Source organism: Myotis lucifugus, unplaced genomic scaffold (genome assembly GCF_000147115.1).
Source record: "Myotis lucifugus unplaced genomic scaffold, Myoluc2.0 scaffold_16, whole genome shotgun sequence".
Lineage (NCBI taxonomy): Eukaryota > Metazoa > Chordata > Mammalia > Chiroptera > Vespertilionidae > Myotis > Myotis lucifugus.
The window spans coordinates 10,354,776-10,372,697 of NW_005871064.1; the positions used below are offsets into that span (position 1 = coordinate 10,354,776).

The 17,922-nt window shown below is 37.9% G+C and overlaps 1 protein-coding gene across 1 annotated transcript in view; it reads right to left on the reverse strand.

Annotated features, from left to right (window-relative positions):
- Positions 1-694: 694 nt before the first annotated feature.
- KIAA1328 (KIAA1328 ortholog) overlaps positions 695-17,922 on the reverse strand; it is a 96,980-nt gene continuing 79,752 nt past the window's right edge. Inside the window, exons 7-9 of the mRNA XM_014452567.2 lie at positions 9,337-10,004; positions 6,421-6,528; positions 695-753 (exon numbers count right to left, since the gene is read on the reverse strand). Coding sequence (XP_014308053.1) covers positions 732-753; positions 6,421-6,528; positions 9,337-10,004 — 798 coding nt within the window. The 3' untranslated portion in view covers positions 695-731. The remainder of the gene's footprint in view (positions 754-6,420; positions 6,529-9,336; positions 10,005-17,922) is intronic.

Consider the following 17,922-nt stretch of genomic DNA (forward strand, 5'->3'; position numbering starts at 1 on the left):
TCCTGCAGCCAGCCATGAACTTCAGGTTGGCCTGGCCTAAGCCGATTCCTTGCAATATGTCTCATAATATATATCTCCTATTGGTTCTGTTTCTCTGGTTGACCCTGACTAATACAATCCTTCACCATGCCACATCATAGAACAAAGAAAAATTCTTTTCCCATCAAATAGCCCAGGGCTCAGATTCAAGGTTAAAGGATTAAGGCTTGCATACACTGTTTACCAAAGAAGAAAATGCCAAATAGCAAAAGCAGCACAAAAATCAATCCTCTGCACCACAGGAGCAATATGAAAAGCAAATGAGTTGAGTTCAATATAAAATTTTCTCTGTGGGATTATAAAAAATTAGCACTGTTTCATATGTAATATTCAGTTCTTCTGAGACAGGCATCCACCTACAACAAACCACCATGGGCCAATCAGGATCACAACCACATCCTCAGACACTTTATGATCAAAAAATATGCTCAGAAATACAGTCATTATTTCTTTTCATCTTATCTTCAAACAAACCTCCAGTTACCCTATCTACCCAGGAATCCCTCCATATAGACTACTACAAATAAAAGAATGCACTTGTTTTCCAAACTTCTGTGTTTTTATGTTTGTCCTGTGTGTATTCAATTGTCCCGAATCCAAAAATAAATTTTTAAAGTATACTCAGGTAGTTCGAAAGCTATTGCTAATTAAAAATAAAAACCTTTTACAGCATCTAAACATTTTATGTCCTTTCAAAGAGAACTCTTGGGATGTCTGAAAACAAGAATAAATAAATCAAATTAATAATTACTAGTCTTAACCTTGCTCTCTCCACTCTTTTACATATAAAAGCCTTATACATCAATGTGATGTTTTGGTAAAATGCTTTTGGCTTCCATCCATTTTGTCTTAGCTCTCACTCCCTCTTCCCACTGAGAAGCAATACTTAGATGTATAAATGAAACACAGCCGTATGTTTATAGATTCCTTTTATAGAAATATCTTATGTAGTTGTAGAATGAAAAAAAGAATCAAGACCTGGATATATTTTATCAATTAGGTCATAATATCCAAAAACAGTCCATTGAATTCTACCAAAGATTTGACATGACAACTAAATCTGCAGTTGTAGGCTTCAGGCTAATCTCTATTTATTGCAAGAAAAAAAATGCTAAAAAATAAGTGATACTTTTAACCAGCTGATACCTCCAAGACTACTGTCTTTCTCTATCTCCTGGGAAACAATGTTCACTATCCAAGATGCCACCTCTGCTCCATATTGTGACAAGAACCCATATGTTGCAGATTGGAACAGGCTAGGCAGTCACTGTCTAAAAAGAAATCAAACTGCTCTTATTCCAAATAAACCTGGAAATGAGGTTATCGAAGCAAACTGACTCAAGTGGCAATGAAACGTCCAACTCCCCAATCCCACTAACATTACTGAAGAAAAGTACTTTCCCAAAGATTTGTGTAAGTACATAGAGCGAAGGGTGAAAACTACCACTATTCAGTCTTTTTGCTGTTTGTGTACAGCAGATAAAGTGTAAGTGTATCTACAATTTATTGTCCAACTCCTTGTATTTAACCAGTTGTAGCACCAATATTCTTCAGGAATTTCTCTAATTTCTATAGATGATGCTCTCTACCTCTGAGCCTTATCTACATGGAAAAATGCTATGCAGCTAAAGAATTTAACATCCTGAAAATCCATGAATTGCTATTTTAGAAAATATTTATCTCACAAATTCAATATATACTGAGACAAAAAATGTGATTAAAAATTATCCAGAGCCAAAAATTATCCAGAGCTAAATTATTAGCTTCTTCATGTGGAAGCTAATTCGAAGGACACCACATACAAGGGGGCAGTGGGTTTGTCTTTTCCTATTTGAATGCTATCAACCTGCACAGTTCAGCACATGCAGATAATAGTATGGAAGAGCCCTGAGCAGTCTTGTGCTTCAGTGTTTTAGCCATCATTTAAAAACCAGTGGTTGTGACAAGGGTAGAGGATGGAGGTGCCTCAGTATAGAATGTAAGAATACAGTACAGAATGTAAGATAATTGGTGTGCCAATGATCAATGATAATTAAAAATAACTGTAAAATGATATTCCAAAATTGACCACCAAAGTAGCTCTAGCAACTTGCATGCCTACAAGCAGTGTATCAAAGTACCTGTTTCTCCACACCCTTGTTAACACGTGATATTACTACACTTTTCAATGTTATGTTTTTGTTGTTTTTAATTTTCATCTTTCCAGGATTACTTATAAGATGATTTTATATATGTACTGGTTATTTGGATTTACTCTTCCAAGAGTTGCCTATTTGAGGTAGTTTATCTTATCAATTCTAAGGAATTTCTATATTATGAATGCAATACTTTTTATTGATCAACTTTTGGTAACTTATTATACCTTCCCTTGAGGCTATTCCAAGTATCTCCATCCTCCTCCTAGATGTTACTCTGTCACCTTTCTTAGTTGATGCTATAATGAGGAAATTAAGATTTTAAAAAATCCATTCCACAAATATTTCATGAGTACCTACTATCTACTGAAGATACCATCTTTATAACATAGATGGTATAACATATCATATGTAACAAGACAATTATAATCCTTGCACTCACGAAGTTTACAATTGGGTGGTAGTATATGGGACCTAAGAGTACTGACACAGGGAACAATGGGGTGATCAGAGAAGTATCCACTCAGGAGATGATGTTTAAGCTTTCATCTAAAGAAGTTAACAGGAGGAAGGACAGGATTAAAGTGTTAAGGGCAGCTATAGGTATGGTGCAGCATGTACTAGAAACTGAAATGACAACCAAGACCAAATGAAGTTGGAACACAGGATACAAGGAAAAAAGTGCAGAGTCAAGATAGGAGAACATAAAGGCCGTGGTAAGAAATTAGAATTTTAAGTAAAATGGGAGTAGGGGTCACTAAATGTTTAGAAGGGGAGTGGTATGAGATGAGGTAAGCCAGAGTTCATGCAGAACACCATGCCAGTCAAGGAGTTCAGCCTTTATTCTACATGCCCCACATATGCTGTGTGATTTCCTTCCTTTACGTCTACTCTTTCATGTTTTCTCCCACCTGAAACACACACATACACACACCTATTGATACACCTACCTATCAAAATTCTAGGACTTAATCTCAAATATTACCTCTTCTACAAACCTCTTCTTAGTTTATTTGTATTCTTTTATAGCCCTTGTAGTCTATAGATGATCAATATTTATATATGTGCCTTACTCCACTATTAGAGTACTTGAACTAGGGGCTTTTTTACATCTCCTGTAGTACTTAGCGAGCCAGGTTTTGTTTTGTTTTGTTTTTAAATAAAGGTCATCTTTGCATAGCCAACAAACAAATCTCAAGCAAACTAAGTAAAAAACAAACTAGAGAACCTATAAGCAATAAGAGTTACTCGTGAATTTTTAAGTCATTACCATCTCTCATGTGATAATTATCTTCCAATGGTTGGCTCAGCTGTGCCCCACTATTTGCTCCTACTTGTCATTAAGGCCTCACATATTATTCATTCTCATTCTATAGCATTTATGCAGGAAGGCAGCAATGTAAGCTCCCTTGCCTGTGATTCTTCCCACAGATAATAGAAAATAAATTGCAATTAGATTTTGGTAATTGTATATAATTAACTCAAAATGAGCTGTTAATTATAAAAAATATGTTTTTTACTTCCTCGTTATCTCATTTATTTTAGTTCCAAATTCTTAATGCCTCACTCGAGTCAGTTTAATATTTTAAATACATAATATTTTTAATACTAAGATAATTTAAATTTCCAAATAAACAAAACTTAGCTTAAAATTAAATTTTATCTGGGGAGTTCTACTGGCAAATGATTCTCAAACACTTAGATGCAGTTAACATTTAAAATTTTTTTAAATATATGTATTTTTATTGACTTTGGAGAGGAAGGGAGAGGGGGAGAGAGAGAGAGAGAGAAACATCAATGATGAGGGGAAATCATTGAGCGGCTATCTCCTGCACACTCCCTACTGGGGATGGAGCCCGCAATCTGGGCACGTGCCCTTGACTGGAATCGAACCCAGGACCCTTCAGTCCACAGGCTAACACTCTATCCACTGAGCCAAACCAGCTAGGGCTGCAGTTAACATTTTAAAATGCCTTTATCAAATACACATTAGGAAATACTTGTTTGAAAGTAGTGCATGGTTCTATCTTATTTTTGTCATAATTATCTGAATGTAGGACATGGATGCCCAAGTGTACCTGAATTTTTAAAGCACATCCATCTCTTAGACTAAAGCACTAGCTTCCAAAGCATTCACTACACTTACTGAACAGCAGTAATGAAAACTTTCATAAACTGCAAGTGGGAGTATGAATTGCTGCAACTTTTTGCAAAAGAAAATTGGTATTGAATCTTGTAATTTATAATTATAAATTACATAGAAATATTTGTATGTAGAAGTAACAATTCTGAGGAATTTATCCTAATAAACAGATGTAGCAGAATACAAGAATAAGTACAGTCATGATTGTTATAGCATTGTGTAGTGGTAAAAACTTGAAATAATTTGAATGTCCAACAATGGAAGTGCTGGATATGTTAACAGTGTTCACAGAAACCATGGACTGTTATGCATTTATAAGAAACGAGTTAGCATTTGAATTAGTTTTCTATTGCTGCTATAACAAATTATCACAAGTTTAGTGGCTTAAGCAACACGAATTTATTATTCTATACTTCTGTAGATCAGAAGTCTGACACAGGTCTCATGGGCTAATACTGGGTATTGGCTAGGTTTATGTTCCTTTCTGAAGGCTATTCCCTTGCTCATTCGGGTTGTTGGCAGAACAACTGAGCACCCCATATCCTTGCTGGCTGCCAGCTGACGACTGCTCTGAGCTTCTAAAGGCTGCCTGCACTCCTTGGCTTGTGACCTCCTTCTCCATCTTCAGTGCCGGCAATGGCAAGTGAAGTCATTCTCATGCTTGGAATCTTCCTCTCTCCATCTCATCTCTCTGACCCAGCAAGAAAAGACTCCTCAGTTTCCAGGACTCATGTGATTAGACTGAGACTCCCCAGATAATCCAGGATAATATCCCATCTCAAGGTCTAATCCCTTCATTATATCTAAATAGTCCCTTTACCATGTAAGGTAACATATTGAGAGGTTCCCGGGATTAGGACACAGACACCTTTGGGGGCAATTATTCTGCTTACCATAGTTCTATATCTAAAAATCTGATAGATGACCATGAAGTACTGTTGAGTGGGGGGTGGGGGTGGGGATTAACAAGTAATGTGTTCAGTTTGATCTCAAATATTTATAGATATTGTACATATATAGAGGCATAAAGAAAGGTATAGAAGGATACTAACATGAATTCAACAAAGACAATCAGAATAGGGAATAGAATGAGGAATGAAATATGACAGGTCATTTCTTGATGTGTTTTTGGATGTTCTACTTTTTATAATAAAATATTTTTCTTTTGAAATTTAGCAAAGTTTGATTAAAAATAAAATGGAATATGGAAAAGCACTTGAGACCTAGCTTCCCAGCACTGTTATTAGTTTGGCTTAAATAAACTCATTTTAAAAAAAGGAGAAATATGAAACAAAATGTATAATATAAAAACCGAGCTCATGCTCGGCCGGCGTGACTCAGTGGTTGAGCATAGACCTGTGAACCAGGAGGTCACTGGTTCAATTCCTGGTCAGGGCACATGCCTGGACTGCGGGCTGGATCCCCAGTGGGGGGTGGGGGGGTAAAGGAGGCAGCCAATCAATGATTCTCTCTCATCATTGATGTTTCTATCTTTCCCTCTCCCTCCCTCTCTGAAATCCATAAAGAAATATATTTTTTTTTAAAAAGGAATCTTAAAAGATTCATATATACTCTGAGCTAGCAGTTCACTTATAGGAATCTATACCAAGGAAATAGGTTGAGATAAATTAAATTATCAGAGAGGGTCTTCAAAGCATAATTTATAATAGCAAAATCCTGTATTATACAACAACAGGCTTATAGATACTGAATAGTAGATGTCACACATAAATATTTGTTGAGTGAATAAATTACTGTGTTTTCATAAAAATATAATGGCATCAGAAAATATGATGTAGTGAAAAAAACAAACAAAATTCTATATAAGCATACTCCTTATTACTAAATATAGGATATGTAATTATAAAAGAAAGATTAAAACAGAAAAAGAGCTGAAAAGATTGTTTCTGAATGGCAGGAATATGAATTTTTATTTTCTTTTTTATACTTTATTATATATATTCAAAATTTTATAATGAGAATGTATTTATTCATATGATCAGAAGGCTGGATTCACCAATATGAAGATTTAACTATAAACCAAACATATCCTTCATATCTCTGTCCTACATATTCTTGCCTTGACCAACTGCCCGAGTTTACCTTGGTCCAGAGTCACTCCCATTCATATCCAGGTTGAGTTCTCGGGGCTTAGTAAGCTTGTTATCAGCAATCAGTTCTTTTGAGTTAAACACAGCTTGAGTTCTTAACCTGTAAAAATAAATTCAGAGAAAGTTTTCTCCTGTGGAACCTAAGAAACTGAATGCTAATCCTTGAAAGACCATTTTCTTATAGCTATATTATCCAGCAATTATTTTCAAATTAAAAACTATAAAAAATACTAACTACACATTAATAAAGACAAAGCAGTTTCATAATAATTTAAATTTTTTTTACTTATAGAGGAGTGGGGGAAGGCTGAGTTGGTTAGAATGTAATTTAAAAACTCAACATTATAGATGTTTTAAGAGCACTTTAAATCTCTTCTCTACAAACTTAAAGCTTTTCCATATCCATTTTTAAGCAAGTGTATTTTGGTCACCAGAGTCTAAAGTGGGAATTCTAATAACACTAATTAAAATGACCCTGACCATCATATCTATAGCTGCCATTTCAATTCAACATAACACTGAAAATACTAGCCAAAGCAATTAGACAAGAATAATAAAAGGTATCCCTGTTGGAAAGGAAAAAGTAAAATTGTCTATTTGCAGATGACACAATCTTATATTTAGAAACCTTGACTTTACCAAAAACTGTTAGAATTGTTAAGGGAAGAACAGTTTATTTACTTGTTTATTTTTTAAACTAGAGGCCTGGTGCACGGATTTGTGCACAGGGGTAGGGTCCCTCAGCCTGGCCTGCACCCTCTTGCAATCTGGGACCCCCTTAGGGGATGTCCAACTGCCGGTTTAGGCCTGATCTAAACCAGCAGTCAGACATCCCCCGAGGGATGTAGAAGTGCGCCAAGCAGCAGGCAGCCAGGGAGAAGCCTGAGCCGGAGCCGGGCGCTGCACAGCTCATGCTCATCTATGCCCACTGCGCATGCCACCACTGCTTGGTAACACTGCTGCAGAGTCAGGAGGGGCTCCCGCCGCCGCAGCTGCGCTTGCCAGTCATGAGCCTGGCTTCTGGCTGCGCAGCATGCCCCTTGTGGGAGAGCACTGACCACCAGGGGGCAGCTCCTGCATTGAGTGTTGGCCTCCTGGTGGTCAGTGCATGTCATAGCGATTGGTCGGCCGGTAGTTCCAGTCGTTTAGTCGTGAACAGTCACTTAGGCTTTTATATATATACATACGTTTTTATTGATTTCAGTGAGAGGAAAGAAGAGGGAGAGAGGGATAGAAACATTAATGATGAGAGAGAATCATCAATCAGCTGCCTCCTGCATGCAGCACACTGGGGAATGAGCCCGCCACCTGGGCATGTACCCTGACCAGGAATCGAACCACGACCCCCCTGGTTCATGAGTCAATGCTCAACTACTGAGACACACTGGCCAGATGGGAAGAACAATTTAAATGTTGGTAAGTTTAAAAGAATTGGTTACTGAACAGGAAAAGATTGAATTTAGAAGGTCCCATTATCTATATATATAAAAGCCAAGCAACTGGAACAACAGAACAACAGAAACAACCGGTTGCTATGACACGCACTGCAGCAGCCAACTGGCCATATCGGAGCCCCGATCAGCGCCCCCCCCAACCTCCTGCGGCCCCTTCCCACGGCCGGTCCCACCCCCAATCAGCCCTCCACCCCAATCAAGGGCGGGGCTGGCCAGCTAACCTCCCGCAGCACCCCCCTGGCCGGCCTGGCCCCTGATCAGTCCCCCCACCCCGATTGGGGGCGGGGCCGGCTGGCCAACCACCCATGGCCCCTCCCCCTGGCCAGCCCGGTCCCCCCATCCTGAGTGGGAGCAGGGCCAGCAGCCAACCTCCTGCATCCCCTCTCCCCTGTGGGCCCAGCCCTGATCAACCTCCATTGGGGCAGGCGGCTGGACCACACCTGTGCACAAATTTGTGCACCAGACCTCTAGTTTGTTATATTTTACTAGAGGCCCGGTGCATGAAATTCATGTGCGGGAATGGTCCCTAGGCCTGGCTGGCAATCAGGGCTGATCAGGCTCCCCGTCTCCCCGCCTCTTCCTTCCCTCACTGCCCGTACACCACTACCACGTGGTTTCTTACCTCCTGGCCTCCTGGCTTCCCCGCCTCTTCCTTCCTTTGCTCTCTCAGCGCCCCACCACTGCCACTGGTCTCCCACCATGTTCCGTGCCACCCCCTGGTGGTCAGTGCACGCTATAGCGAGCAATCGAACTCCCGGTCTCCCGTTCGAACTCCAAGGGGACTATTTGCATATTAGCCTTTTATTATATAGGATGTTATAGTGGAGAAACATAAATATGGAATGATGACAGCTAATCATACTTCTTTACAATTGGATTCCACACCCTGAAATCTCAAGCTTTTACTTAATGCCTAATGTTCTTTACAATGACATCAAACAATGAAGGATTTTGTATAATGGTGGTATCATTAAAAAATATTATCGTTGGAATCTGGCAAAAATTACACTGGACTCCTTAGTAGTAAATATTCTAAGCCAGGGGTCCTCAAACTTTTTAAACAGGGGGCCAGTTCACTGTCCCTCAGACCGTTGGAGGGCCGGACTATAGTTTAAAAAAAAACTATGAACAAATTCCTATGCACACTGCACATATCTTATTTTGAAGTAAAAAACAAAATGGGAACAAATACAATATTTGTATTTGCATGTGGCCCGCGGGCTTCACTGTCCCTCAGACCGTTGGAGGGCCGGACTATAGTTTAAAAAAAAACTATGAACAAATTCCTATGCACACTGCACATATCTTATTTTGAAGTAAAAAACAAAATGGGAACAAACAATATTTGTATTTCCAAGGAACCTGTTCCTACACATTTGTTGCAGCAATGCAGAGTCATTTTATCCTGTGCTCTCCAAGCTACAGGCGCTGCTGAAAGAACAGGTAGGACTCACCAATTGTAGTCCAGGCGAGACTGATGAAGCTGCTGCTGTTTTAGGAGAAGCTTTGTCTCCTGCTTGGCCAGCAGATGCTGAAGGCGCTCCTTTTCAATTTCCAGCTCCATTTTTTGAAACATAAGTTGCTGCCTTCTATCTTCTGATAGCTGCTTTTTGAAATCAATTTCACTGGGCTGCAGTACCTCTTGGCCATGCATCAGAGATGCCCAGGAACGCCCACAATAATGGCATGATTCTGGGTGTGTCTTGGAATATTGAGGGGCCATGTCTGTAGGATGGCTAACGGGAACATGATCTGCATTTTCAGGAAGTCTATCAGCACAACACAGTCTAGACGGAATGGGCTGAAGGTGCTGGCATTCCTTCATCTTCAATGCCTCTGAAGGAACTTTCTCTGTAGGGACTACATCTGCTAGTTTTTTCCCTGGGGATCCATAATCACGTGTTCTGGTTTCTGATGGCATCAAGTCAGGATCCTCTTTGGGATAATGAAGGGCTGATGGTTTCAAAGAATTATTTCTGAACTCCACAAGGGGTTCCGAAGCTGAGTCCAGGTTTTTAGGCCTTTGCTTGGTTTGATAGTAGGTTTGTGGTTTGGCTACACTCAAGTAGGAACCATCCAGTTCCACAGATGAAGACGGGAGAGTGCTCTTCCTATTGAGTACCTAAAAGGAACCACAAGACCAGTTGTCAAATAGGAGCACAATGAAACAAGTTATTTCTTTTGGCTTTTCAGAAATTAATTATATATTTTCACCAAAATAAAGCTGTTTTATCTTCTTAAATAACAAATGCTAGTTTTTACACAGCTACTAGTAAAGTAACACATGCCACAAAGCTAAATCCACTTTCAAACAATCGAGATTTCAGTAAATCCGTAAGGATGAGAAAAAGAAATGTTGCTACTTGCTGCTTAAGCAAGATTTCAGGAGTTGCAAATAATGAGGGCTACATAAAATCAACTTTGAGAAGAGGCAAAAAAAATATAGCATTAAATATTAATATCTTAAAAGGTTTAGTTTTGAATACTAAGCCAGGAAATCCATTGAGCCACCTTAAATACTCTTTGAAATACTTTTTGATTGGCCATTACACAGCATGAGATTTGATGTAAAACCTTTCACCTTATACTAATAGAATGTAAGTTACCACTAGAAATTGGATGAGTTTTTATAAGTATTTTTACAGAACACAGATAAAACCAACACTTTCAACAAAATATGATTCTAATCAAAAGTGGTTATTTAAATACAAAACATTTAATTCCAGCTATAAACATAAGTGATTTTTCAATTAAGCTGTTCAAGTGATTATAGTCTGATAAAACCCAGGCAGAAAGGAAGCAGCTGCAAATTACCTTTGACAGTCGAGCACAGTGAGCTTTCCCAGCATTTTTAGCCTCAAGCTCGTTCTATCAGGGAGAACATAACTTGGTGTAGATCGTGATTCTCAAACTTTAACAAATATCAGAATCACCTGGAGGGCTTGTTAAATGTCAATCCTGGCTTTCATGCCCAGAGTTTCCCTTTCGGGAGGTTTAGGACAGAACTGAAGAATCTGCATTTGTAAGAAGTCACAGGTGCTGCTGTTGCCGCTGCGGCTCTGGGACCCACTTTGAGAACTACTGTTCTGTATCATGGAATATCTGATTTCTGTATCCCTCTTCTAAGGACTGTTCTGATTAAATTGGGTTCACTCAGGTAATCCTGAACAATTTTCTCATCTCAAGATCTTTAAAGGAATCACATCTGTAAAGTCTCTTTTCATACAACGTACTTTACACCATATAAAATGACACTGACAGGTTCCAGGAATTAGGACATGGACATATTTCGGGTGGGGCATTATTCAGTTTACCAAAACTTCTTTGTAAATAATTCATAAACAGTTGAGATGTTCATCTATTCTAGAGACACAGAAGGAACAAATAATTGAAATCCCTAGTAGAAGGGGAATAAAATCCCACCAGTTTACTTAGGAATAGTTGAAAATCATGACTGATTGGTAAAAAATGCCAAACAACAGAGATATACAGCAATACTATGTTTCCTATTCTAGGATAAAAGATTGCTATTACAATGATTCTTAAGATTTTGAGTTTCAAAAGGAATTCTATTAAAATGAGAATGAACGGCATCTGGGGAGGGGATCTGGTTCTCTTCAGGAAGACAGGCCATCCTGTACACCCCCAGATTACATCCTGTACACCCCCACTGAGCAGATTACAGCTGCAGAAAAGGAGCGAGGCATTTGGTGAAACTGATGACAAACTACCTCATAAAAAAAATTAACCTTACTTTACACCGAAAAGGAAGCTGTAGTCCACATTAAGCTTTCCTATTGTGGACTTCGGTAGCACTTACTGTCAACACAAATATTTAACATTTATCGCCTGCTATTTTCTATGGAAAACTATCTTTTTATAGCAGTATTATATTTTTTAAATGACAGATACATTTTTTACTGTTCCAGAAAGTTAAATCAACTATTTTACATTATCACATATTTTCTAATACATGTATGATTAACATAACAATAGATAGCATGTATGTATTCTTTTATATTCTGACTTTTATTCCTGAACATTATTTACATATGTGCATTTTTAAAAATGGTTTTTCATGATTATTAGCTTTACTTTATTTATTTTTTGTTTTATAAAATCTTTATTGTTGAGAGTATTATATATGTCCACTATTTTCCCCATTGACCCTTTTTTAGGCCCCCTCCCAACCTCCCCACTGGCTTTCAGATCTCATTCATATGTGTAATCTAATGAACAAAGTAAACTGATGCACAAAATAGATCCAGAGACATAAAAGCATGGAACAGACTGTCAAATCTCAGAAAGAAGGTGGGGATGGGAGGGAAGAGATCAACCAAAGAACTTGTATGCATGTATGCATAATCCAGGGACACAGAAAAAAAATGTTTTTACTGATTTTAGAGAGAAAGCGGAAGAGGGATAGAAACATCGATGAAAGAGAAACATCAATCGACTGCCTCCTGCACACCCCCTACTTTCTAAAATATGGCATATTTTTAAATAGACTACATAGGAAGTAAAGATGTTGATAAACATGTATGATATGACCCTGTATACATATATGCATGTACACGCAGGGGTGTAAGCATATACACAAACACACAAAATCACATACTATTCCTATGGTAATCCAGGGTTTTCCCATGCTCTCGCATTCTATAAATAACGACTGCAGTGCTGCTTTGTGAAATACCATCAACAAGTAAGCAGTGATGTTTTATAAGTTTCTGAAAATCATTTTTACAGGCCAATCTCTCCAAAAGGAGAGATGTGAACTAAACTGCAGTTATTATTTTTTGTGACAGGTTATTTCCTTTGCACAATGAGGAAGTGATTACTTACAATGTACTTATGAGTTGTTAATCACAGGATTAGTCAATAGTACCAATAGTTCTTATTGGTAATTCCTTTGACAACAAATAATAATTTACTATCATGGCAAGCACCTTGCTAACAATCCTCATACTCCCACTGATAGCATTATAAGAATGAATATCTCAATTCTGTAACTTCAAAAATTTCCCCTGTGCTCTTCATTTTATTGAGAGGTCAGAAATTCAAGACCTAAATAAATATCAGGTGTCCCCCCCCAAAATGTATACACACGTTGAATAACTATAAAGGCAGTGTTTATTAAAATACATTTCATTTCCAAAATGTAATAAAATCTACAGACAGTGTGTATATACTTTTCTGGGACACCCTATATTTCTAAACCTGAATTACTGTGTGTGGGGCAGGCCATTGCATTGGCTGCCGAACATTTGGAATTAATGGGAAATAAGGCCTGAACGACGTGCTGCATTTTTTAAAGTCAGGCTTACATGAACCAGTTATCAAGCTGACAGAGCTACGTAATGCAACAGCTGCACTGTATGTTTTGCCAAAGTCTCATCCTGAATAAATGTTCATTCTCCCCAGTGCAATTAACTCTCCGATACTGGCAGAATTTGCTAGAAGATCATCAAGGTAGATTACCTTCCAGTGTTATGAACTAAATACTTACAGGTGTTATATCATCAGTTATAACTTACAAACTTTTGCATTTACCAACACAACCAGGCAAATGAATCATCTAATTTATGAATTATTTATAAGAAATTCACAGCATGCTCCTGGCGTCATCCATGGCCTTTTCTAGGTCACATGACACCAATTAGAGCTGAATTTTAAATTATTCAATAACCTGAACTCTCTTGTCATTTAACATATAGATATCAATGCAGTAAACAAGTTAAATCTAATGGGCCCTAGAGGTTTAAGCTTCTCTACCGCTCAGCTGAAGCTGTGGGCCATCAGTGAAAGAGAAAAATAACAGAATGCAGCAAACACATTTGCAAGGCTCTAATAACTTATTCTAGCTCCCATAGGGATTGTAGCACAACTTAGGAATATTAAATCTAAAAGACATTAAAGTCAGTAATTATGAGTTTTAAAAGAATATAGGCACACAGTAATGTATAAATGACAGAATACTAGCAACAGACACCAAATGCAATACCAACTTTAGGGTATGTACATCACAGGCCTGCCAAAAATTTTAACAGTAACTACCAGTCTCAGAAAAGGCTAAAACTCATATTCCTCCATCAATTACTACATTTCCTGAAAGTTGGAATTTGTTGAGTTGCTATAAAAATGAAAAGAAAGCATAGAATCACTGACCATAAACTTGAATTCAGGTCAAAAGACCTTTTTTAAAAAAAAAGAAATTATTTTTATTGATTTCAGTCCACAGGCCGACACTCTATCCACTGGGCCAAATTGGCCAGGGCCAGGTCAAAAGACCTTGATTAGAATTCCAGTGCTGCTGCTACTTAGGAGTCCTATTATTTTTGGCGAGTCATGTTAGGTCTCTTGGGCAGTTTCCCCATAAATCCTTTTTCAGTTAATAGTGTCATTCAATGTGTAAAATGATACTCCAAAACAAATACAGTCCTAGAATTATTTTAAAAATGCTTAAAATAAACTTGTTTCCCTCTGTTCCATACTTCAAGGAGCTGCTCTGGTGCTAAATGTGAGAAGAAAAGGTTAGGACAACAGACATTTTGGGAGAAATAATTACTTTTTCTAAAGTCATTATATGGAAAAATATAGAAATGGACACATCTTCTATAGCTAAAAGGCAAGTCTTGTATATCTGTCTAACAATAGAAGGGAAAAGTATATATAAACAAAATACTATGAATAAACACATTCAGTATATCTTTCCACTCTATAATTTTACCTAGAAGTATAGGTTGCCACCTTGGGGAGGGCAGGCAGGATGAAGATCTGGAAGTATCTGCCAGATACTGTGCCAGCTGCCAGGGATACATTTTATGTGATAAGGTCTACAAAAAGTTGAGAAGTATTAGTGAGATTAGTTTTGCCTTTAGCAGGGTGGGGGAAAAGCTGGGAAGTTTTCATAGGAGAGGAGAACTTTAAACGAAATTCTGGAAGGCAGATTTGAGTTTATTAATGATAAAGTTATGTGTGAGGATGTGCTGCATGTGCTGGGTAAGACATTTCAGGTAGAAGGGGAAATATGGGTAGAGAATAGAGATCGTGAAAATGAGTATGTATGGTGACCTCTAAGTAGTCCAAAGCATTGTGAACAGTGTGATGGGAAATGGATAAAGCCACAATGCTAGGTAGGTACCATAGAACAAATGGTGTAAATGCTATGTTAAAGAAGTTTCACTTCAGCCCTGGCCGGTGTGGCTCAGTTGGTTGGAGTGTCGTCCCATACACCAGAAGGTGGCAGGTTTCATCCCAGTCGGGGCATGTGTGGGAGACAACCGTACATGATATTTCTCTTTCTCTACCGCGCCCCACGTCCCCCCCACCCCCCACTTCCTCTCTCTCTCTAAAATCAATGAGAGAGAAAAAAGACGTTTGACTTTCAATTTTTTATGCCTACCTAATACAGGAGATGGCCAATGAGCCAAAGGGTGGGCAGTTGGAAGAAAATAAAATAATCAAAGGCAAGAGAATCTGTACTCAGTATCTGAAGGAATCCAGACATGAAATTTATATGGGGAAATTATAAAGACAAAGAAGAAAGAAGTACAACAGGCCAAAATACTAACAAACTAAAATGACAATTAAAATTGAAGTGTTCAGATCTACACATTATGTTGAATGATCTTTGGAAAGCAAGGGGACTAGGTAGAGGGTAGATGCCTGGCCAAAGCATAAAAGGAACTACAGAAGAAGGCAGACACCAACAACCTTTCTAGAATTCATTGATTACTAGTAAGTACTCCAGAATTTCTTCAAGGGCCAGTGCCTCCATTCTCAAAAAGGCTGGTCAGAATCCATTGTGGATTAGTGTTTCTGTCAACCTCCCTTTATGAATAATTATGAGGACAAAATATTTTTAAAAATCTGTTTGAAAGCACTGAAGTGTTACTAAGGTAGCGAGAACATGAAGGGGCCAAGATCCCAGATAGAAGGAAGACAAGAAAAGACAGCTTGACATTAGTTGTCATGTTTCTGTTCAAGACATTCTAAATTAGGAAGTGCTGGCTGAGAACTTTAAGTTATCTCATAGCGCTGGAAACAAAATTCGAATTTCAGAGCCTGCCAAGAAAGAGAGGTCCTGTCAAAAACCTCAGGCTCTCAATTAAGACCCCTGAAAAGTAAGCAGTAAAAAATGAAATAAAAATAGAAAAGCCCAGTACATATTAAAGCTGAACTTCAACTCCACTCAGTCCTGGACTGGATTAAGGGCATATGAATCAATGCTAACAGCCTGCACAGGGAAAAAGCAAATTTTCTCTGGAGAAAGTTAACATCAGACAGAGATCCATATTATATCCAGTTTTTTTTTTCATAGACAATGCCTAACATTCAATGAAAAATATGTAAGCAAACAAAAAAGTAAGAATAGAGTTAAGAGGGAAAAGAGATAATAGAAATAGAGCCATGAGATTTAGATACTGTCATTCTTTCAAACATGGACTTTAAAGTAATTATTATTTATATGATTAAGAAATTAAATGATATTATAAAGAATACTGTAGAGAAAAAACTAGAAAAAATCAAATGGAAATGTTAAGAATGAAGATACAACAAATAAAATAAAAAACTTAGTAGGTAACATAAATCTGAGGAGACAATTGGTGAATGAAATAAATGTCAGCAGAGAATATCAAGACTAACATGAAAAGATGGATGTAAAAGGATGGAAATATATAAAAGATATAGGGACATGATGACAAAAGCCTAAAATACATGTAATTACAGTACCAGGGAAGGGAAAAAGAGAGAATGAGGAAGAAGTAATAAAGAGATAATGCAGAAAATTTTTCAAAACTATATCAAGCCACAAATTTAATAGGTTGTGTGAATACAAAGAAGGATAAATATAAATAGAGCTACACCTAGAGCAAATCATAGTAAAATTGCCAAAAACCAAGGACAAATAAAAATTTCTCAAATGCCAACATTATTACCTTCAAGGAGATAATAATAAGACTTACAAATAACTTTTCAATAAAAAATAATTCTATTACCTAGTGAAACTATTCATTAAAAAAGAAAGTGAAAGATTTTTGCTTCCAGTCCTGAGGGAGTAAGTTGGTCAAAACCAAATGGCTAACTACTGTATGACTCCATACATAGGAAAGGCCCAGAAAAGGCAAGTCTATAGAGACAGAAAGCATATTAGTGGTTGCCTACGGCTGAGGGTAGTAATAGGAATGAATGTAATTTGGCATGAGGAATCCTTCAGCAGACACAGTCTTAAATGGATCAACACTGTTCAAAAATGTTACAAAACTGACTTAATAATGATTGCAGAACTCTGTAGATCTACCAAAAATCACTGAGCTGTACACTTAAAATGGGTGAATTTTATAACAAAAAAGACAACATTCATTCACTAACACTTATTGAATGCACACCATGTGTAAAGTACTATTCTAGGTACTATGGAATCATCAGTGAATATAAAGAGCCTGCTTTAATGAAAACTCATATTCTAGTGGAAAGAGACAAACAAATAAACAAATTAGTTATGAGGTCATTTGTAAGTGGTATAAGACAATAAAAGTACAGCTGTTTAATGAATAATTGGGTTGGATGATAGAGGCTAAATGAACCCTTTCCACCTCTTTTATTTGCCTCAGGATTTCCGCCATCTTTACAAGACCCCTTCTGTTCTGATAGGCAAGTGTCATTCATATGGAAGATCCACACTTCAACTTTATCTTGTTTCACTGGGCCTTTAGAGCCTACTGGCTGAAAATTAATTTGATATAAGGAGAGATTTATTGCAGAGAGCCCTATATACTTATCTATACTAATAATAGACAAATACATAAATTGACCATCCCTCCACTACACCCACAGCCAATCAGGAGTGAGTATGCAAATTAACCCATCAAAGATAGCGGGCCTGTGGGCAGCGCACACACGTGCAGGTGCTGAGTGGCCGGGCACAGGGCGGGATGTAGGCGTTCCATCCCTCCCCGGCCTCTCCGGGCCTCTTGGCAGTGTGGGAAGGCGGAAGGCGGCTCTGGCCAGAGTGAAGGTGGTGCCAACAGCCAGGG